The sequence below is a fragment of the Emydura macquarii genome, unplaced genomic scaffold, assembly GCF_026122565.2.
Source record: "Emydura macquarii macquarii isolate MOO-44397 ecotype Brisbane River unplaced genomic scaffold, CSIRO-AGI_Emac_v2 contig_2699, whole genome shotgun sequence".
NCBI classification, from domain to species: Eukaryota; Metazoa; Chordata; order Testudines; family Chelidae; genus Emydura; species Emydura macquarii.
Genome location: NW_027132836.1, coordinates 3,010,205 through 3,033,017, shown reverse-complemented (window position 1 = coordinate 3,033,017; position 22,813 = coordinate 3,010,205). Strand labels below are relative to the sequence as shown.

Here is a 22,813-nt window from a genome sequence, read left to right as displayed (position 1 = left end):
TGCAGGGTTAGGGTGGTTCCAGGTTCGGGCACTAGAGGTCCTATTGTTGTGTTTTTATAAGCAATGGGAATAAATTAAGGGGGAAGCAGTGAGACTATTTCCCTATATAAAAATTATTTTCTTTTATGTATAGCGGAAAGGAAGCCTCCTTTGTTTAATATGAACGCAATGAGTGCCTTATATCACATAGCGCAGAACGAATCCCCGACACTACAGTCTAATGAATGGTGAGTATTACTGAGAGGAGTATTGTAGGGAATTGCTATCAATGGAGTGCTTTGTCATGTTGAGTTCTTGAAATGGCTGGATTCCTGTTGGGAAGATGTGAGCTGAAAGGCTGATAAAGTAGGTACACTGTACATTTTATGTGCACAAAATTCACCACTGAATAAGTCAGTATTTGAGTGTCTAGGAGCACAGCAACTCCAGAAACAGAACAGACTTGCAGCAAGAAAATAAAATCCCATGGTAAATTCACGTCATGTGTCAGTAAACATCAGAAACTTGGGGGTTAGCAGCACGTGGTTTTTTTATATTATTAAAAACATAATTTATGAAACCCAAATCTTAGTTTCTGGAACCATTGTGTCACTAAACAAAGCCACTGCTCGTGTATGGCATGTGTCTTTGTTACACAGACTTTGCAAACACACATAAAATGGTCACATTTTGTGCCTCCTGGCCTTGAACGTTTTCTTTTGAATCAGCATGCAGATGAATCCATTTTAAAAGTTAAAAACTTGGTAATAATTGTCATGCTGTCTGGAGTGGCTCATGACCAATGAATGCCAGTCTCAGGGCAGACGGTGAAAAACAGGGCAAACACCTCAAACTGGTCATGTGTTCTATAAATAGATTTCATTAAGTCAGTAACAAATGTGAACTGCATCACTCTATCAGTGTTACCGTGGAGTCACAGACAGTCCCCTTAGATTCTCCAGTCTGTCTTGCGACCCACACAAACTGGACTTAGTGATAAATGGTCACTTACGTGAAAAATCACACTCTGTTTAGGTTGCTTCCAGTCCCGAGAGACCAGACACTAGCTCAGATCAGTTGGTACCCTAGATCTTACACCTGTAGCCAATCCTGTAATAAACTATCTAGAGGATTACCAACTAGGAAAAAGGAATGAGAGAGCTATTTACAGGTTAAAGCAAGCAAATGTATACACACAAATGAGTTACCATCTAAATCCTAAGAGTGACAGAGCTGTAGTGATCTGTCAATTCAAAGTGTCGCTCAGGGCATACGCAGCAGGCAACCCCTGGGGATCTCTGGCTTCAGCGTAAACAGCAAAAATGACGGGAAATTTTCCAGTGGCTTTGTTTTATTTCCTGCATTCAGCCTCCAGGCCCCCAGGATGAACTTCTTTGTAGGTAGCATTTCCTAGGTGCAATAGGGCCATTGACTGATCCTTTGCATTGCGATGATCCTTGATGGCCCATTTGATTTTTATAGTTCTTCTGGATAGCCGCAAGGGGTGAAGGAAGGTGGCAGGGGAGGAGTACAAATAATTCATTACCTAAGTTCACAAGTTCAGAGCAAACATTTTCAAAGTTATAAAATAAAATGTACATATTTTGTATAGCCTGGAATACAGATACTACAAGTAAGATTAATGCATGGGACAGTTTACAAGCATTTCATAATCTAAACATCAAATACGTTCTTGTAAGACTAATACGTATTTTGTGCAGAACTAACATACAGGTGACCTGCTCTGATCTCCAGCTATAGGGCTGTCAGTTCTTAGCTAATGCCTGCAGCCTGGGCAAGATCGGGCATCTGGCCTGCCAGTGTCACAGTAATGTTGTTTGCTAAGCTGCAGTCCTGATGCTTGGATTGTAATGCAGTGTACTGTACTTTTAAAACTTCTTTAATCTCAAAGAGATGTTCTGATTCGGTTCCTGCACACAATATTTGCAGAGAAGGTTCTGGTCATTTTACAGATTTTTCTGACCAAAAAATGCAAGAATTTAATTTGCTAAAAAACATTAGTAGAAGAAAAAAATCAAGTAATGACTTCTTTTTGGAGAGGGAGAAAAAGAATCACTGAAGTTCTGTAATTTTAATGTCAGTAGTAATGTCTGTCTAAAAGTCTTGATTTTTTTAAATGAGAAGGGGCAGCATGTAGAAATTCAGCATACAAAGAGATGTGTATTAATGAAAAATTCACCTATACCTCATAGGGTCACATTGCAAGTGGATTCCAAAATACTGGACCATGTGTCTGAGACATTTTAGGTATTCTACTAATACAGTGCACTGGGGGTGAAACAACCTGGGCAGAGGGCAAGCACAAGGCCTGTGTGCTAGTTAAATCTAATAGTTCAATTTGTTCCATCAAAATGAACAGTGTGGAATGTTACACCATTAATGAATGCATTGAGAGTCATGTGCACCTTTAGATAACAGGTACAAAATTTCCTTTCCTCTTGAATTGCGCAATATTTTTGCTTTCCTATGCTGAGCCAGTTTGGCAGTTGAGCTTAAAGAATGTATATAGAAGCCATGGGGTCTGGTTTACTTAGATCTGTTGTATCAAGTGTTGAGTGTTTTGGTAGGGAATAGGGGAGGTTGTTTTTGCTACAGATTTGAATATCTTGAGTCCTTAATGAGGTGTTTAAAAAAAAGAAGTCAGCAGTTAACTCAATTAACATTTTTTCCTCTCTTGGAATAGGTCTGATTATTTTCGAAACTTCGTAGATTCTTGCCTCCAGAAAATTCCTCAAGACAGGCCCACATCAGAGGAGCTTCTGAAGGTTGGCTTTCTTGTCCTGTCTTTTTCTTTTTTTCTTCAGATGGTGTTAGAAAGGAAGGATTGTATGAAGTATGCTTTGCAGCACTTTTCCTTTCTCACCTGCTACTCTCCTAGATCAAGGTTAAACAATGCTTTGTCTGTTATCTCTAATACCTTCAAGTTAAAGAACTAACCGTCTTTGTGGACTACATTCCTAACTTTACTACTCAGTGTCTGCAGTAGCTAGCTGGATGATTCACCAATCCATCTTGTATCTTCACCATTACTAACTGAATGGTCAGCAAGTGGCATCAGCTGACACCAAATTGTAGAGAGAGTTTCAGTTGCTTAAACTCAATCTGCCCTTTGGTTGTTACGATTAATCCTGATGGAGCTGTGATTTGCTGGTTAAAATATCTCTTTGCTTCTCCTTATTATCCTGTGCGATTGTCAAACCCTGCAGGCTTTTTATACTTGTCCAGCACCTACGTGCTTTATAGCTAGAGCTGAAATAGACCCTGCAGTATCAATATCTAATTGATATTTTCCCCACATGTTGCTTTCCTTGACATTGATGCAAGTCACTTGTTTGCAGAGTTCCTCCTGTTATGTTGCCTGGCTTCTTCTCCTTGTCCCCTCTCCCATGTGCTGTATATATCTAATTTCTTTTTCTTTAGTGGTGAAACGCAATGTGTCCTTAAATAGTTGCAAAAAGCTGATGCATGCTTAAATGAATATACTTAATTTGACAATCTATTAGTAGGTATTGATATGACCTTACACAAATGTGACTTCTGTGCAGTCCCTTTATGGCAAGAAGAGGCATTCAGGATTTTGTTATGGTTAATCTTGCATTCTCCCTGTAAAAGCTATGGCATTGATTTTTTTCATCTTTTACTGCGGTGATGCTTTCTATTAAATACTTATGTTCCAAGTTCTTGCTGTATCAGCACATGACTGCTGACAGCGCAGGTTTAGATGGTCACCTTTTTGTATGTTTTAACGCTTAAGTGATCATGAGGCTTTTCCTTTCTTTACATTTGCTAGGATTTTCCATTCAAAAAGTAAACATAATTCTTCACGGACGGGTTTAGTGGGCATATAGCTTGTCATGTCAGAAATTAATTCTAAAGTTCAGTTTTAGTTTCAGCAATACACTTTAATTAGAGAATTGTGTTGAAAAATAAATGTTCATGAATTTTATGAATATATTCCTTCCCTATCTATAGTAGCAAACAACTGTATGCCAATTAATAGGACATGTAGGAAACATGACAAATGCTGGAAATTGCAGTACTGCCTTCCAAAATAACAGAATGAAACTACTGGCATTGTTAATGATGACTCACATTTATACAGCACAGTTCGTCCAAAAGGCTGGTAAAACACCTTCAAATAAACACAGATTAGTTTCCATTCACCTTCTGGCAAAATGCAACCATCAGTGCAGTGAAACGCAGCAACTCTTCCTAATCATTTGAGCAGAACAGCACAACTGTTACAGAACTGGAAGAGAGAGGGGACCATACATGTTCAAAACTTCTGTTTTCTGTCTCATCAGAAAGAGCCATAGTTTTAGATATGTTACTGAATTAGGCCTTGTCTGGCTAGAATAGGAAAAAGGCTGTTTAAAAAATAGTTAGCTAACAAGATTTTAAACACTGCTTAGTAACCAGTAGAGACAGGGCTTAACACCTTTAATAAACATGTTAGCTGCTTGTGATTGACCCTAGCCTCCCACCAACTCCCAAAGTTGACTGTGACCAGCTAATGATGTTAGCATCCAGTGAAGACAGGGATGAAGTGGTATTGAAAATCAAGCATCCTTTTCTTTAGTCAGGACAAAGCCTCCAAAGGAAGAGTTCCACTGAATTGAGTTGCAGACCCTACTTCCTGCAACTTCTCTATAGTTCATGGATGTCTCCCATTAAAATACTGACCAGGCTCAACTCATCTAGGTTTTGAAATCTGATAAGACCCCAGCCTGTGCTAGTACAGCTGTAGGCTACATTCTTATTCTATCTATTTAGGGAGGAGGAAGAAACACAGCCAAAATTCATGAAGGTATTTCCGGCAAAGTATATGCACTGGAGAGAGGAAATGTTAGTCACCTGTGTGTGTGTGTGTGTGTGTGTGTTCTGCAGCACATGTTTGTTCTTCGGGAGCGGCCTGAAACAGTGTTAATAGACCTGATTCAGAGAACAAAGGATGCAGTGAGAGAACTGGACAATCTTCAGTATCGCAAAATGAAGAAACTCCTTTTCCAGGAGGCACACAATGGACCTGCAGTAGAAGCACAGGAAGAGGAGGAGGTAAAAAGAACTGAGAGACACACTGGATTTTAACATGGAGATAGTAATGATAACTAGGATTTAGAATAAATAAATGAAGCTTTAGAATAAAGCATCGTTGCATCAGTTACTCTGGTTCACATTTTGAAAGTTTTTCACCTGACCATGAGGCTAGAAACACTCACTTTATACATTTTTTTTTTTAAATTAAAGCCTAAATTCTGGAGCACATGGTGAAACCACGAGCCAAAACCACGGCCCAATTCTTTCCTTGTACAGCGGGGACACAAGTAGATTGTAAGAGTGACTGCATTACATTTAACAGAAGATAATACTGCTGTCGTAACAGTTACTGAGGACACAGTATTGCTGATTCACTGTAGAGTTTAACTTCCAAGTGTGCTCCTTTCAGAAAAGAATCTGACATCTGCCAGATTGCAGCAGATCTTTTCTCTCCCCACTGTTCCCTCAGGAAAAATGTTTAGTGGCACATGTCTGAAGGGTGGGCAGCTGCAATGATTTTGCAGGTGGATGCTGATATAAAGGAGTCTCATTAATGTATTGTTTGGCAAGATGCATAACTTGACAATTGTGATGGACTGTGATAACCAAGTATTTTCCCTCCCCTTAGGAGCAAGACCATGGTGTTGGCAGGACAGGAACCGTGAATAGTGTTGGAAGTAATCAGTCCATTCCTAGTATGTCTATCAGTGCCAGTAGCCAAAGCAGTAGTGTTAACAGTCTTCCAGATGCCTCCGATGACAAGAGCGAACTAGACATGATGGAAGGGGACCACACCGTGATGTCAAATAGCTCTGTCATCCACTTAAAGCCTGTGAGTGTTAGCTGTGCTGGACCACTTTGGATGATGATGTGATTTCAGTTGCTATGAACGGTTTAGTGTATGCAGCATTTGGTTTGGTTTTAGAAGAGGCATAAATCATTGCTTCCTATCTCTCAACATAGGAGTGCAGATTTTAAAATTTTGTACCAACAGATTAATGTGCATTTAAAAAAAAACTCCTTCAGAAGGCTGATAGAAAACTTATCTTAGAAAGCCTGTTTTATTAAATTGGCTGTGTAGCAATTTTGTGTTAATTACATTATTTTGAAACCAGTTTGAGATTGCCCGTTGGGAATTGGTTTATTTAGTGAATGCCCTGGGCTTATAGAGTGCTGTTTCACAGGGCAAAAGCTGTAAGTGTTCTTCTTCCTTTTTACTTCCTCATTAGTGGATTCTCAAATACTAGAACCACAGCAGTGGCAGAGAACTTGAATCACCCAACTTCCCATTACTTGACTAAATTTTTAATTAATGAACCAAGTTACACAGGAAAAGAATTGCAGCATTCTGAGCACGGCATGCTGAGAAACCACTTCCCTTGCTTACCTTGGAATGATGAAGGATTAGCAACAGAGTCTCCCTTTGAACCATGCTGTTCTTACTACACAGGAATCATGATACACTTTTCAGACCCATGTGTTTTTCATAGTTAATGGTGGGAGTGGCTGTAATTTTTTCTTTAATCAGATATGGAACAAGGATAGATGCCTTTCCTCAGGCAGTTGATTAGCATATAACATATTTAATTGCCAATTGCCTGATGATGAATCACAGATTCAGAACGTAAACATATAGACTATGACATGGCAAATCAAAAGTTTGTTTTCCTCTGCGTGTTTCTACAATTAGTGAAATTAATGTCATTATCTATCGTTGTGAAGAGGGAACTTGATTGTCTGGTTGGGTTAAAGATGATATCTGATCTGTAGTATGCTGGGTGGAAGTAGCCTGTTGCCCTTTATAATTTTTTTTCCACTCTCACTGGTGAGCAAGTCACTTTCCTCTTAGCAATAATATCATAAAATGAAATTCCAGGATCCTAAGTTCCAGGGTCATGATTTCTGTTTTCTAGTCTAGCCTTTCAGTTGGCTTCTTGGCAACAGTTGCCTTTCAGGTCAGGTGAATCTGATACACTTTTGCTTTTGTGTTTCCTTAAGGATGTCTTTGAAGCAGACTTAGATGACATATCTGAGTAACATGGATTCTCCTTGTTCATGCTACTGTTAATATTTCTCCCACTATTAAGGAGGAAGAAAATTACAGAGAAGAGTCTGATCCTAGAACAAGGCCATCAGAACCACAGTCTCCACCTCAAGTATCACGCCACAAGTCACATTACCGCAACCGAGAGCACTTTGCTACTATACGCACAGCATCACTGGTAAGTTTAGATTTTTCTGTTGCTTAAATTGTGTAAGCATGGTGAATTTGGAGGTTTAGCTATTATGATAATTGCAGTTTTCAGGAGTTCATCAGAATGTGAAGTATCATCATACACTCAAAAATGTTATCACAAATATATTTAGATCTCAAAATGTTATCACTAAAATATTTAGATCTAACTTACTACAATAAAAAATACTTGCCATGGGGGTTATGTTTATGTAGCGTATGTATTTTCAAAAACAATGCCCAGGAGCCCATAGGGAATCTGCAGCATCAAGTGGTTTATAGTTTCATGCTACAAAAGAATGAAGCGTTCCCTTTTAAATTTCATACCCTAGTTTTTGAATGTGTATACACTGTATGCATGTATAGGTTAGTCAGCTGAAAAAGTAATCCTTAATACCAAAATAATATTGGCAATCCAGTGTGGTGTTTTCATTTTTGCATTGCTGTGAAGCCAGGCTCTAGATCTTCCAAAATAAAAAAGTGTACCTGTAAAATTGTCACTAGCCACCATTTTTTCACAATACAAATTGATGACTTTCCTTAATTTTTACCAATGAAACACAGATAACTTTTAACCCCTTAATAACTGGACTCATGATTTTCCAACATAAACCTTCTGTCCCTCTGGTGTTGGAGAGGTGACTGACACCATATAAAATGGGGTCTTTTATAAAAGGTCAGGCCTTTGAAGTGAGACACACAGTGGTCTCCTCTCTGTCTGTGCTAAACGCTTCTAGGCTTTTGAGAATATATTATGCTAAACCGTGTTTGGCTGACTGCTGTAGAATAAGAGAAAAAGCAAAGTGATTGCTTAAGTTGCTGCTAGTCCAGGGTGCTACCCTGGGCCTCTGAAGTCTTTTCCTTAGAAGAAACCCCCTTGAAAGCAGAGTTTGGTTAAAATGCAAACTAAAGATGGCAGAGCTCTCCCCTGCCTCATTCACAGGCACTGTTAACAATTAAAAGAAGCTCATTAGGGACCTATTTGATCCTTTAGTGTGTTGCAGTAGAAAGAGAAGCCCTCTCTTAGTCCATTTGGTTTTTAGCTGTCTGCTGCCACTAGGACTTGTGCTTCTCTTTCCAACAAAGTTATACATCATGACAGAATCCTTTTATCGTGTAGATTGAAGAATGCTGAAAACCAGATTCAGGTGCATTAACTGTTTATCTTGCTATGTGTTTTTTACTAGGTGACAAGGCAAATGCAGGAACACGAACAAGATTCTGAGCTCCGAGAACAGATGTCTGGCTATAAACGCATGAGACGGCAGCACCAGAAACAGCTGATGGCACTGGAGAACAAACTGAAGGCAGAGATGGATGAGCATCGCCTCAGGTTGGACAAAGATCTTGAAACGCAACGCAACAACTTTGCTGCAGAAATGGAAAAACTAATTAAAAAACACCAAGCAGCCATGGAGAAGGAGGTAGGAAATTAAGATTTAGCAGAGACTGGTCTATGTTTGTTAATTACATTGAATTGTCCACTTCTCCTCACTGAAGAAGAGATGACATTGTAGTCTCTTACGTGTCTGTTTTCAGGAGCCAAGCAAATTGATAATTAGAAAAAGGCTCATACATCACCTCCATACACTAAGGGGTTTATGTAACTAGAGGAAAGGTATGTCCTGCATCACAGTGCATTGTACTGAATGTTAGTATACTGAGCCCAGAAAGAAGTACAGTAAGGATTTTCTTTTCTGTTGTCCTGTATCCTCTGTTGTCTTGATTTTATGTATGGTTTAAAAGTGAATTAAGTACATCTTCAGAAATGGCCAGAAATTTAAGCAGTAGAATAGCACTTCTTAGCCTTTTATGACTCCTATTGGGAGTTATAATGCAAACAAAATGACCTACCCAAAAATGTGTCAGCTGTGCTTAGAATGTTCATACTTTGATTTGTTTATGAACATTCTTATTTGTTAATAAATCCTGGTGGGCTAATGCCGCCAAAGAAGATGGTTGGTGATGATGCTTCAGATGTTCTTTTTTTTTTTTGCTCATTGGGTGGAACTGTTCTTCTATTCTATGTAGATTTTTCTACCAGGCTTATCATCAGCATCTGAGCGTACGTCTACACTGGTGGGGGGAAGCCAGTCAGGCTTGCACTACAGTACTAAAAACAGTAGTGTAGACATTCCCACTCCCTTTGGCGGATTGTAGAGCCAAAGCTCCAACCTGAGCAGGAACGTCTACACTGCTGTTTTGACCACCATAGCGTGAGACGAAGTCTGCAGACCCGGGCTCTGAGACTCGCTGCCACAGCTTTTTTTTTTTTTTTAAACAGTGTAGCTGTACCCTGAGTCTCTCTAAAGCTTTCCCTGTCATAAGGAAGCTGACTTTATTACGAGGTTAAAACTAAGCTAGAGCTAATGTCTAAGTAATGAAGCCCTGTGCAAAGATGGTCAATGGGCGCATTTGTGGGGGGGGGAAACGGAGACATGAGAGAGAGCAGATTTTGCACCGTCTCATTGCTCTTTGAAAGGTGCGGTGAGTATATGTTAAAACAGGGGTTCTCAAACTGGGTGTCATGACCCCTTGGGGTCACAAGGGTATTATGGGAGGGGTTATGAGCTGTCAAACCCCAAGCATGCCAGTAAGGATGGCATGGCATGCGGGAGGTCATCACTTTTTGGGGGGGATCGTCACAGCCTGAAATGTTTGCAGAGGGGGTCCCAGCAAAAAAAGTTTGAGAACCCGTGTGTTAAAGGTACAAAACAAGAGCCGTTCACATGTGGGCTGAAATGGAAGAGGAGATCTGTTAAACTGATTGAGTCACAGAAACTCATTTGCTTTTGTCTTCTGGCATAGGCTAAAATGATGGCCAATGAAGAAAAGAAATTTCAGCACCATATTCAGGCCCAGCAGAAGAAAGAACTGAACAGTTTCCTGGAGTCCCAGAAGAGAGAATACAAGCTCCGTAAAGAACAGCTCAAAGAGGTAACCCACCCACCCATCATGAGAACAATAAAGTCCTAATTGTACTAATACACTGAACTCATAGAATTAAGAGATGCCAATATGCTGCAAAATAAATGTAATCTGATCATGGCAAGTTCTGATTCCAGTCAGATACTTACTGAAGACGTCGCTTGTAATGTCTGTCATTGATCTGAAAACAGAAGTATTTGATTTTGTGTTGTCTATCGAAATACAGGTTTCTCCATTATTTAATATTGTTTGCTAGTTCAGCACCAAGCAAGGAATTTACAAACCTGAGAATGCTAGGGAACGAGAGAGTAGTTTAGAAAGGAGAGTCTCACTGGTAAAATGTAAAGCAACATACTACTGAACGTATCTTGTAGCTACATCTCTTGTAAATAGAGGACCATTCACTATTGTAGTTAGTGAAATTTTTCGTCACTGGGTGATACCTCTATTGGATAAACAAGAATGTAGAGCAGTGAAGGTGACCTCAAAGTTTTACTAAAAAATAACTTCTGTAGGATAATAAAAGGAGTGGGAGAAGCTGTTCAGTACTCTAAATAACCACTGTATTAATTTGAAAATCATGATCTTCCTCAGATCCAGAGGGAACTGTAGGTGCAGACTTCCTGGTTCTTTTTACAAACTGACTGACATCACAACCACCATAGAGTTTTTGAAAGAGCCATTTAATTGTAAACTGTTAATTCCTGTGATTCAGCTTTGGAATTTGCAGTTAACAAATCCAGAGGGAAATAATCCCAAACATAGATACTCCCTGGGAGGGAGAAGCCTGGGAAATAGTAGGTCTGAGGTACCTGTAAAGTTGTGATGGGTTGGAATCTTTCTCTGGTCACATAATAGTGTTAAAAAGGACATGCCCTATGATGTATTGACTCTCCTTCAGAAAATACAGTGGCATCCTGTCTGGTATTAACTCTTTTACATGTGGGAACTAGTCTAATAACCACGCTGGGCCCTCTAGTATGTATTATCTCTCAAATTATAGGGAAAGCTCATATAGGTAGAGTGATTCCTGACTTTGTTACAGTCGTCTTTGAATTGAAAGGTATATCAAATTTAGTATTCAGATTTAGTATTCAGACATGGCCCTTCATCTCACCTATTTACTGCCTTATACTGTTCTTTGTAAATTATGGGTCCTTGATATTTAGCTCCTGTCTTGGGGGCTCCAGTGTATTATAAATATCTCCAGATAATGGCCCCAAAGCACTTAGCAGGTTCTTAAGTGCTTTACAAGATCAGGGCCTAAATAAACAATACTGGTAAATGATGACATAGGATGAATTTGTCCTCATCTCATTGTCATCCCAGCTGTGATGTCAGTGGCTAAGTCGTATACTTGTATGGATGCATACATTTTAGACCATTGCATTGGTCTTTTGAATGAGATGGAAAGGTTCTTTCCTTTGGAGAGGCCAATAGAAGTGCCTCATAAATTGGAATTGACACAAATGCAAGTAGCATTACATCATCAGTGATAGAATATATTATTCTCAAGCTTTTGTACCCTTTTACATTTGTCTAAAGGAAACTCAAAGGCAAACTAGTGTTCTGAAGTTAATTTAAAGTGACAGACTCAAGAAAATTTACAGTTAAAGCTGTCAAAATTCAACTTGTCTGCTGGAATTGCCATAGATACGCAATATCATGTCCTTTGCTGAGAGTTCTGCAGTACCTGGGCCCAAGTGGACAAAGTAACACTGCCTAAGCTGAAGTTCAGTGTATTATGCAGGCCAGTGCAGTTGTATCAATGAGCTTACATGATTATTCTGAAATTAATTACCTTGGTCTTGTCAGGAGCTGAATGAAAACCAGAGCACTCCAAAGAAGGAGAAGCAGGAGTGGCTCTCCAAACAGAAGGAGAACATTCAGCATTTCCAGGCAGAGGAGGAGGCCAACTTGCTGCGGCGCCAGAGACAGTATTTGGAGCTGGAGTGCCGCCGCTTTAAGAGAAGAATGCTCCTTGGGCGCCATAACCTGGAACAGGACTTAGTTCGGGAGGTGAGAGGGCAGGGGAAGATTAAAAATTCATGAACTATATTAGTCCCAAATACACCATATAGGACACCTGTGCCTGGTATAGGATGTGCTGTTGCCTGATCCAGGGTGACTTTTGTAATAGATTAGTTTAAATGGGAACATTGTGGTGAAAACCAACATACCAATTTAAGGGATCATTCATTACCAAGGGCTCATAGCTATACATTATATAGGGAGCTGTTAACAAAAGCAAATGGATAATAGGAGACAGCATTAAAAGCCTCTTTAGAAAGCATCTCCTATGGTAAATTTGAATGGTTCAGTAGCCATGACAGAAAGAAGCAATGTGAAATGATCAAAAAATAAATCACCTTTCCTAATATTTTATACCTGATGCCTACCCTAGATAAGTTGCAGAAAAACCCTGGTGTGCTTTAGTGAACCCACTGAAATGCACTGCAGTGACGTGATTCCAGTTCAGCAGTGTGCGCATGTAACTCATAGCAGTGAATTCTCATTCTGTGCACAGGAGTTAAATAAAAGGCAGACCCAGAAGGATCTGGAGCACGCCATGTTGCTGCGACAGCATGAATCTATGCAAGAACTGGAGTTCCGCCACCTGAATACCATCCAGAAGATGCGTTGTGAGCTGATCAGACTTCAGCACCAAACTGAGCTCACGAACCAGCTGGAGTACAACAAGCGACGAGAGCGTGAGCTGAGGCGGAAGCACGTCATGGAAGTTCGACAGCAGCCTAAGAGTCTGAAGGTATTGCCTCCCATTGGTGCCTAGTCGAGATGGGCAGGGGAGTAAACGAGCCCCTGTTCTGTGCTCCAAGGCGCAGCGCAGCGCAGCGCAGGGCTGGTCTGCCCAACAGTTGGGACTATGGCATGTGACAGAGTAACAGCACGATTCCAGTTTGCAGCATTCATGAGTCCTTAAGGTCCTTTCCACCAGGCTGCCAGTCTCTCCTCCTCTAAGGCCTTTCATGAAGCTCCGTTTCTCCAAGAGGCTTATAACCACATAATACGTGTCTTTGTTATTAAAAAGGCCCTTTTCCCACTGCCTGCAGTACTTCCCCAAGCACCAGACGATCTTACTGTCTTCACACTCGGCCTTCCCTCCACCCATCGTCCCATGGGTTCCCATGATCATCTACTATTCTTCACTTAGCCAAGATTGTAAAATTTTCAAGAAGGGGACTCTGGGCCAGTTCCTTGAGAGGTGTACACTGCCATAGTTTGACTTCATTTGAGCAATGACCATTTAGAGCAGCTGAGACTCTGGTCCTTTGTCAATTTTTGTTCTGTGTAGGGCTACGGATATCTGTGGAGCTATGTAAATAATGGGACATGGCAAAGGCCCCAGTTGCGCTATATGTGTTGGCAGTAACTGGATCCTCTTATTGGGTTGGGTGGCCCCTAACTACACTATTTCCCTCACTTCTTTAAAAAGTTGGGGTTCTACAGTTCAGCAGCTGCAATTTGGCTTCCCTTTTAAAATGGTTAAATTCTGTTAGAAATTGTATTTTAAATATGTTATCCTTGCAGCCCTCCCCTCCATCCTTCTATCATGAAGTACTTATTTTAAAAGTCTAATTTTGCTGCTGCACATGGAAATAAAATGCATGAGCGCTCCAGGTAACAAACGATAGATACATACTACCTGTAGTGGTGTTGGTGGACAAGCAAATCCAGATTGAAAAATATTAACAAACTGCAATATCAGAGGGAAGAAATCTAATACTGACCCATCTCACGTTCTGCCCTGTATTTTCACCGCGCTCGTCACTGGTTTTTGAGCAGAACTGTCATCCCTCTGTAGTGGAAGCTGTTAGTGTTTCCATGATAAACCATCTTCTTCATCCGAAGAAGTCCTGTTGTCTCATCGGTAGTGCCTGGTGAAGGGAATATAAGGCCCTTCACATGGTTGCCTGGTACAGTTCCTGTGAGGAGGAAGACTCCTTCACTCCACCCAGTATTCAGCTGTGCTCACTGTGTAGCATACGGAGCATGGGGTCCTTTGTTGACCTAGGTCTCTTGAGAGTCATGATTTTCCCATCTGACTCAGCTCACACCTCCTGTAGGTTGTCTTCTTGACAGAAGTTGTCTGGAAAATAACCAACTTGCAAGTGAAAATAAACGATTTGTCCATCTCCGAATAGCATTAAATAGTTAAAAATCGACTGCCGGCCACAAGGGACCATCTGATCACTGTGTTCAAAATCTCCAAGGATATAGGACATAAATAGCGGATGACTTCACAAAGAAGCTGTGCTACATTATGAGCTGAATAAAACTGAAGCAGCTGCATTAGGTTGATCCTTCTGAAGTTAATGTGAATGAATTCTGTCTCCCCAAGGTGATCTGGTACAAACACAAGCAGACAATGTGTCCATATTCACTCCCTCCAAAAACCCACTGCTTGGCAGTTACAGCAGAGAGGTCAAAGGAGTGGCTGTGTCATGGAGACTAAACTCCCTTACAGGTCATCCCCCTTGGACAGGCTCAAGCATGCTGGCAGGGAGCGTGGGAAGCTTACACTGCTGCCTGTGCTCTACCTGTTCATTGATTAGTGAAGGACTTCAGAGTCCGGAGCGGTCAGTCCAGCACCTTTTGCTAGCACTAAATTTGCATACACACAACACTAATAATGAAGACGATTATTGCAATCATACTGCTTGCAGCCCAATGCCTAAAATGAACTATTTCCTTCTCTTCTGAACAGTTCATGCATGTGTTTTGTGTGACTGCAGTTATCATCTCGATTCTCTCTTCAGTAATGTTTTCCTTTATTAAAGGGTCCAAGTTACAGGGCTCTCCTTTGCCGCTTACTGAATCCTTTTGTTGCGGGAGTAAGACTTGCACAATCAGATGTCTATTGCAGTCATTGGCTGCACCTGAAGGAGTGGTAACTAGAAGTTGTCCTTCAATGAAAACTGCTCTGTTATAATTATTCTGAGTGTCTCAGTGGTTACCCTCTTTCTGGTAACTCACGATACCAGGCCAACATGATCTTGTCAGAAGCCTGACTGGAAACCTTACCCTTCCCTTCTGTTTCCTGTTGTTAAAGCCTTTGCAGTGGAAAGCTGTAAACAGAGCCTGGTGTCCAAGAAAAACTTCACAGAAAGTGAGGAGAAATGCATTGTTACTCCCTGGCTGTGGCCAAATCTTTGATAGAAATGCATAGCCTACAAGTGCTTTCCATCGGGACAGGGAGTGGGGAGATCAGCCATGAGGGCTTGCCTGCAGGAGCATTGCTTTCTGGTATTTTAGGAAGGGTAACAATGTCATCTTCCCCTCTGCGATACATGTGTCAGCAGAATAGGAACAGAATGCATGCAGACATTCTGCACCAGGGAAGCAGGGTGTGCTTTGGAAACCAAAATGTAGGCAGTAAGGTGTTAAGGAAACAGAACAGGTTTGAACTATTTTATGCTCCCCCTGGGCCCTTCTAGGTGGCCACAACTGCTGTGCTGGATGGTCTGCCGCTAGGGCAGCTGAACCAATGCCGGCAAGTAGTGGAGTGGCTAATAGGAGGTGCTTGTAAAAGCAGCTATGGTCCCTATCCAGGTGCCAGGCCTTCTCCATGGAACGGGGCAGGAATCCATTCCCACACTAGGTGCGTGCTACTGCTACAGCACATGGGAACATCAAATCCACGGATGGATTGACTGTTCAGCTCTGCATTGCCATTGCTGAGCCTTCTGGTTTTGTTCCCAGTCTTCCAGCTCTTCTTCAGTCTGGCAAGGGCTGGGAGCGTTTTTAGGTTTAATCTTCCTTCCGTGGAGTGAACACCACGTAGTTTAGCTGTGACATTTCCGAACCCCGTCACTGCTGTTCCTTGTTTGGCTAAAGAGAATCCCAGCCAGTCTTCAGGTGGAAGGATGGTTACCATAGTGATAACACTATAGCACCTGCCAGCGCAGGGTCTCCAAGCACTTTACAGATATCTTGTGAGGTAGGGAAGGATTAACCAGACAAGGGAATTGAAACAGAGAATTAACTTACCCAAAGTCACAAAGCAAGTCAGTAGCAAATCCAGGTACTTAACCCCAGACTAATGGCTCCTAATCTTTTGTTTTAAGTACTAAATGACACTTCTTGACAACACCTGGAGCTCTGGGTGCAAAGGAAGAACCTCAGGTCTCCAGCAGGTGCCCAGAGGGGGTGGGTACTAGTGTATTTGAGTGCTGGTTAGATTAGACATGATACTACTGCACACAATGATCCCCTCTTCCAGATATAAAGTTTGAGTCCCCTTCTAACCCAAGTAATGTCACCAAACTAGCATTGGTCAAAATGTTCCTGGGTAAGATAATGCTTTACTGCAAATCCTTATGAAAGTCAGGCTCCTAGCATTAAAGGTTAAAATGCAAATTTCCTTCATCAAATCCTAAATCAAAAAAGATTTGCTCTGTTTCTGTACACAAAATATTACTGTTTGTTTTTTTCACAACAATGAATGGTGGTCATCACTCTCCAGGCACAGCCATGTGTAGGTAAGGCTTTACCTGCTAATAACTTACACCTATCACTCCAGAAGTCTTCTTGAAAAGCAACACCCAGGACTGGATCCAGTCCAGTGGCAAACGCGTCCCTTTGTGTAGTGACAGCTGTATGTATTCTGGGGCTGTGTGAGAAAAGTGTTGTCTGTATTCTATTTGTTTTGCACACTAGCAAAGTGTAACTAGCAAAATGTCAAAGCAACTGCAGCATTGTGATCTTTCTCTTGTGCGTTCATCGCTTTACTCTTCACACTTTCTATATTCATATACATTTTGGGATTTTGAACTCATACCCTTAAATGTGGAATGAAATACCACTGCCTATCTTGCTTCCATCTCATTCCCTCCATCTCTCTAGTCTAAAGAACTCCAGATCAAGAAGCAGTTTCAGGACACGTGCAAGATCCAAACCCGACAGTACAAGGCACTGAGAAACCATCTGCTGGAGACCACACCAAAGAGTGAACACAAAGCTGTCCTGAAACGGCTCAAGGAAGAGCAGACCCGGAAGCTGGCCATCCTTGCTGAGCAGTATGATCACAGCATCAATGAAATGCTCTCAACACAAGCTGTGAGTTGCCTCTTTGAGACCTAGTATGCATGTGCTCAGCCAGACATGCCCGTTTGCATGTTGACCTGGAGTCACCCTGGCAGCAGGGGTGGTTTTCTTCTTTTGCCCTGCATGCAGCACCCAGATTCAGATCCCAGGCTTAGTCCTTCCTCCCATACTGCAGAAGCAGCCTTCAAATGCAGAGGAAATGCTCCCTACCCACTTCAGGCAGTTCTGAGTTACCATGACAGAGGTGCATAGTAAGTGTTCCCTTTTCATCTGAGGGCTGCTTTGCACCAAGTCTGGGTCTTTGAATTCGGCTGCTCCTTATGGAGCACTAGTATACTACTTTCAGCCTGGCCTTTCAGTCGCTTCAATGTTGAGCCATTGGTGCTACCTGCCAGAGCATGTCCCATCACAGAGACCCCTCAGTGCATGCCATGGAAAGGTCAAAAGCTTTGAGATATAAATCTGATCTGAATGATACTGAAAGGAATGCTGAAAGCTTTGTAGACTCCGTTTCAGTGAATGACCACTCTGTATGTACAATACTTCGGGACGCTGATGTAACTGGATTAGAATCTTTGCATAGCCTAAGTGCAGTCGCTCGTAACCTTCTCATTTGGAGACCCCTTTGAGACGGATCAGCAGATGATGCACTCCCACCTGATCATAACCATTTGCTCTAGGCCCAGCATAGTGACCACTGTCCCCTTTTTCTGTTCATTCTCCTCTTGCCTTCAGTTTTCTCTTTGCCTTTGCTCACCCACCCTCTTCCCTCATTCCGCCCGTCAGAAGCTTATGCTGCTTGCTTTGGGGAAGGACGTGTTGATGGCTCCATAGTGCTGGACCCTATGTGTTCTCCCTCCTGGGGCTGAGTCTGGGAGCAGGGAATAGAAGCTTGAACTAGTCCTTTGCTGCCTGAGCCTGCAGCCCTCTACTTTGCTCTCTGTTCCGGGAAGTACCGGGGCAGCAGGAAGGAAAGCGAGAAGCTGCCCACTGCTTTGAGAGCATGTTTGCAAGGGAGCTGGTGTGAATCTCTGCACTCTGCACGCAAGAATGGCCCCTCCAGGGCAGGTAACGCTGCCTTTGCAGGGGCCTGGGGGGAGTTCAAGCGCATCATTGTGTAACTGGTTTTAGGCTATTAAGCTGGGCTGCTTGCTACTGCTCTGCCTTGGCAGGGAGATGTGCTAGGAGCCCTTTCCCGTCTCTGACTAGGGTTCTGTGCAAACTTGCAGCAAATCTGCATTGGAAATTGGCATTCCGTTCATCCACTTGTATGCTACACAGGAGAACTTTTCTTTCTCTGAGCTTCCCTCTGGCAGAAGAGAGAGCTGGAGATGTTAGTACCGCGTAGCCGCCTTCAGCTCTCCCTGTCGGGACCATGGCCGTTCAGACACCACTCGGCAGTGTGCTGCCGCCAGTATTTGTCACTGTGTGTTCCCTGTTCACTGAAACTACGTACAATAGAGAGCAATTGTATTGCTAAGAAAACAAATGGTTTCCCCTGTGCAGTGTGTCACGAGTGGCTACCTCACAGTGAAACGTCTCTGTTGTCTTCCTCCCCACAGCTGCGTTTGGATGAGGCGCAGGAAGCAGAGTGCCAGGTTCTGAAGATGCAGCTGCAGCAGGAACTGGAGCTGTTGAATGCGTATCAGAGTAAAATCAAGATGCAGGCTGAGGCCCAGCATGAGCGGGAGTTACGTGAACTAGAACAGAGAGTCTCCCTTCGCAGGGCCCTCCTGGAGCAGAAGGTATGGGCAGCTGAAGGGATGGCCTGGGGAGAGCGTTTAGCATTGTCCGTCTTCTCCGAGCTTGAATGTGAAAAGTGAACGTGAACAGGAAAATGGTAGAATACTGGTTTTTATCCTTCCCTGGCGCTCTCACTTGGGAGGCAAAATGGCATCATACTAGTCAGAGCAAAGTGTTTCCTGGAGGAGTTCCTCTTGTCCCATCACTGCTAGCGATAGAGAGAGGGGTACTGGTCTCCCCAGGGCGACAGTGCTATGGCATATTGTAGGGTTGAGGTGGAGTGCGCCTGAACCCTGGGCGATGAGAGGGGAGCCTCTCCTGGCTAGACTATAGGGCTGCAGCAAGTGCTAACGAACCCATGGAAGGAAGGCTGCTGGGGTGGTAGAAGGGGAACTGGAATGTTCTCTCCATTGTCTCCGACCAGTCGATTTCTCTCTCCAAGTTCAGTAGAGGGCAGATGGAACACACCAAAAGTAGAGTTTCTGTAAGTTTCTCTGGTATCAGGAATAACGACCTTGAAATAGAAAGGGCAGAGGGTGCCAGCACAGACAGGTGATAGTGTGCGACCCTGAACAGAATATTTATGTTGTATGCAACTCCACTCCATTAAAAATGTATGAAGACACAGCTGTGATACCCCCATAAAATGACTTTGATTCAAGTCAGCCAGCCATTGAGAAGAAACATGATAGTCAAATCACAGTTAAAAAGTCCAGAGGTCTGACCCTAGCCCCATTACAAGTTGGAGCAGCCAGACCCAAAACCAGAGAATCCACTGTGCTCTAGAGGTCAGTACTCGCCCGCACCAAGCACACCTGACTGTGTTGTGAACTGTATCCTAGCAGTGCTCTAAGCATATCACAGCAAAGGGAAATATGCTCCTAGCCTTCATCCTGTAGAATTTCCCCTCTTGACTTGCCCCCGTGAGGTGTCAGACATCCTAACTTTGATGCTGACCAGCAATTAATACATTTGTGCATAGAAGTTACACTTGCTTGCTTCTCCCAGCGGCTAACAGATGAATGCTCAGCCAGTAAAGACCACGCCTCTGAATTATGCTTCTTTCACTAATGGACAGTGGGAAACGTAGTCGAAGAAAGTTGCACTTCCACTCACCCATGGCCCCTTTGCAGGTGACTGAATCTCCACAAGTGGCTACAAGTCAAGTTCCCACATCGGACTTACTGGTGTAATATATGCCTCTCACTGCAGCGTTACGTTTATTTTATTCCTATTAATAATATGAGCTTGAAAAACTAGCAGTTTACAACATCTGGGAAGGGACACTAGAATAAATATTGGTGGTGTAACGATCGCTGCCCAGTGGCGCAGTCTGATGTGCATCTTTTGGAAGCATGTGTGTAATAGTCTCTTGCTAGTCACTTGGTTTTGTGGGTGCAGTTCGGATGTGTTCTGATGTTGCATTGGGCATAACCAAGAACAATTCTGGCATAAAGTTACATTAGAGGCTGAAATTAGGCCAGTGATTTAAGGTTAGCCAAAAATGAATTTAATGCAAATGACTCATTTTGGGCCTGGTCCCAAAGCCTACTTGAATGGAAGGTCCTTGTGAACCTGCTTTCAGCCTCAGTTATGATGAGAGACCGTTTAGCACAGCTGCATTCAGGGAAGAAAAAGGTAAGATCTTGGGGTTCTTTAGCTTTGGCTTTTGTTGTCATAACTGTTCTCAGGGCCAAGATATCACTGAGTATTTTTTAACTGATGTTCATCTTTACAGTGATGTGTTGAGACTTTAATGTCATTTACCATCTTTAAAGCAGGGTGGTAGCAACAAATGAGGCGGTTCAGTGAGCGAGAGCCTTATACCACAAACATGCACAATGCAGATAATTAACAGCTAGCAGAGAAACTCAAGCGTGAGCATTTTGAGACTGCATTTTGTGGGCTGCCTTGTTGGAGTTACTGCTGATTAATGGCCACCCGGGAAAAAAATGGGGACCCATCTGGAATAAATGGGAATGTGGTGATTCTCAGAGGATTGTCCTACAGCTGTTGTGGGCTGTCTGGAGCCTTATGAGGCCTGTAATTCAGTGAGGTGCATGCAGGCTAACTGAAGCTTTGACTTACAACTGGAGGAATGTCGGTTTTTAAATGCCGATGTATGAATTTTTATTGGTTGTCTCTAGCAAAGCACATGGAGCTTTGGATCCTTGCCAGCTGAGCGCTCTTTATTATATTGTGGTGCCCATCACTGCAGTAATTTAGCAGAGAGTATGTGGCTTAGATTAAGTCAAAGGCATACATAGCCAGCCCCCTCGGTTGGCATTTTCCAAGTGGGTGTAAGTTATACTGTGATGTGTCCTTGTGCATCAGCAATGAGCTTTGCCCTTTGTATGAGCGGCAGTTCCCGCCTTGAGGAGTATGCATTCTAAAGATACAGGTTTATAATATGCTTCCCAGACTGCTTCAAGCACCTCGCCCAGCAAGACCCTCTGAAGGTACAAGTCCGCTGCAGGTGATATAACTTGAACACAGAGGCCACATGTGCAGTTGTGTCGAAGTGCCGTTGAGTAACTTTCAACCTTCATGATGGTATCCCCAGCAGAGCTCCATACCTACGTTCTGGTGTATTTAAGGCAATGTCACTTCTGAAATAGAAACAGACGGCATCGATTGAAATATTTTGGGCAGGGCCTGGGAAGCTTTGCTAAGCACAAATGCAAACAGTTGTGAGTAAATAGGTTTTTGGGGGTTTTTAAGTATCCCGAATATCCATGTTTCACAAACCACGGCCGTCCTTTCCTGGCGTTTGCTGTCAGACAGCCACTGCGTGGCTGTTAGGCAGAGTGAGCCGGCTGCCTGCCTAGCTTTTACCTATCCTACACCTTACACAGGGAGCTAGATCCTTCACCTCCGCAATGTTCGCGCTGCTTCTCAAAGCAGCAAGAAATCAGCAAGCGAGGGAAGGCAGCGTCTCAAAGCCAAATGGTGGAGGTGATGATTCATGCTGGGGCAGATTGTTCCCTGAATTCTAGATTAAATCACTTTACATATTCCCTGATTAAATGCCCTGAGAATGCTTACAAGCAAATGAGTGTTAATATCCAGTACTTTGCAGCACTGGGACCTCCTCTCCGGTAAGAGAGAGTGTCCCCTATTGTAGTGGTGTTGCTGACAGAAGTGGAGATGTCAGCATATAAACAAAGTTAAAGCAGTGTTTGTTTCTGTTCTTTCCTTTCCTTCATTCTTTGTGACCTCACCCAATAAGAGCTTTTTGGTACCATGAAGAAATAATGGAGTAATTCTTTGGTTTGAGTGTTTAACCCCAAGAATTTCAGCTAGAGGAGATAATAAATTGCAGGTCAAAATTCGCCCCTGTGCAGTGGACCATCAGGAGGCCTGTGCACCATACCCCCTGTGCTTAAATAGCTGATGTCGATGCTTTTGCACAAGGGTCATTAAAAAGTAATTTGGGATGTTCTTACTGAACGGAGACAGTGTCATATCAGGAAATGGAGTTGCTCCAAACTCGGTTGGTCATTTGCAAATCATCCAGCTAATAATCTGCCCAGAATGCAAATATCTCCACCTATTTTACTATTTTGTTTTTGCAGAGGGAAGAAGCCCTGTTGATCACGTGTAAGAGAAAACAGCAGGGTTATGAGACATTAGCAATCAGTTTAGGAAAGGAGTAAGGTACAAGTGATGAACATAAGCCAAAACCAATTGGAAGACAGGCTCTGAAGGGGAAACCAGTCAGGTCTGTTAGTAGGTTGCCATTCTGGAGAAGAGACCCGTGGGTCACTAGGTTCAGCTGACAGCAGTACAGACCAGTTGATGTTGCGT

At 42.7% G+C, this 22,813-nt stretch overlaps 1 protein-coding gene across 8 annotated transcripts in view; it reads left to right on the top strand.

The window, feature by feature from the left end:
- Positions 1-22,813, top strand: part of TAOK1 (TAO kinase 1) — an 87,692-nt gene that overhangs the window by 54,964 nt on the left and 9,915 nt on the right. For all 8 annotated transcript variants that reach the window (XM_067565897.1, XM_067565898.1, XM_067565903.1 and 5 more), the window contains 11 exons: positions 134-227; positions 2,684-2,765; positions 4,888-5,055; positions 5,666-5,869; positions 7,125-7,259; positions 8,458-8,694; positions 10,079-10,207; positions 12,014-12,217; positions 12,726-12,965; positions 17,063-17,275; positions 18,826-19,008. In XM_067565897.1, coding sequence (XP_067421998.1) covers positions 134-227; positions 2,684-2,765; positions 4,888-5,055; positions 5,666-5,869; positions 7,125-7,259; positions 8,458-8,694; positions 10,079-10,207; positions 12,014-12,217; positions 12,726-12,965; positions 17,063-17,275; positions 18,826-19,008 — 1,889 coding nt within the window. The remainder of the gene's footprint in view (positions 1-133; positions 228-2,683; positions 2,766-4,887; positions 5,056-5,665; positions 5,870-7,124; positions 7,260-8,457; positions 8,695-10,078; positions 10,208-12,013; positions 12,218-12,725; positions 12,966-17,062; positions 17,276-18,825; positions 19,009-22,813) is intronic.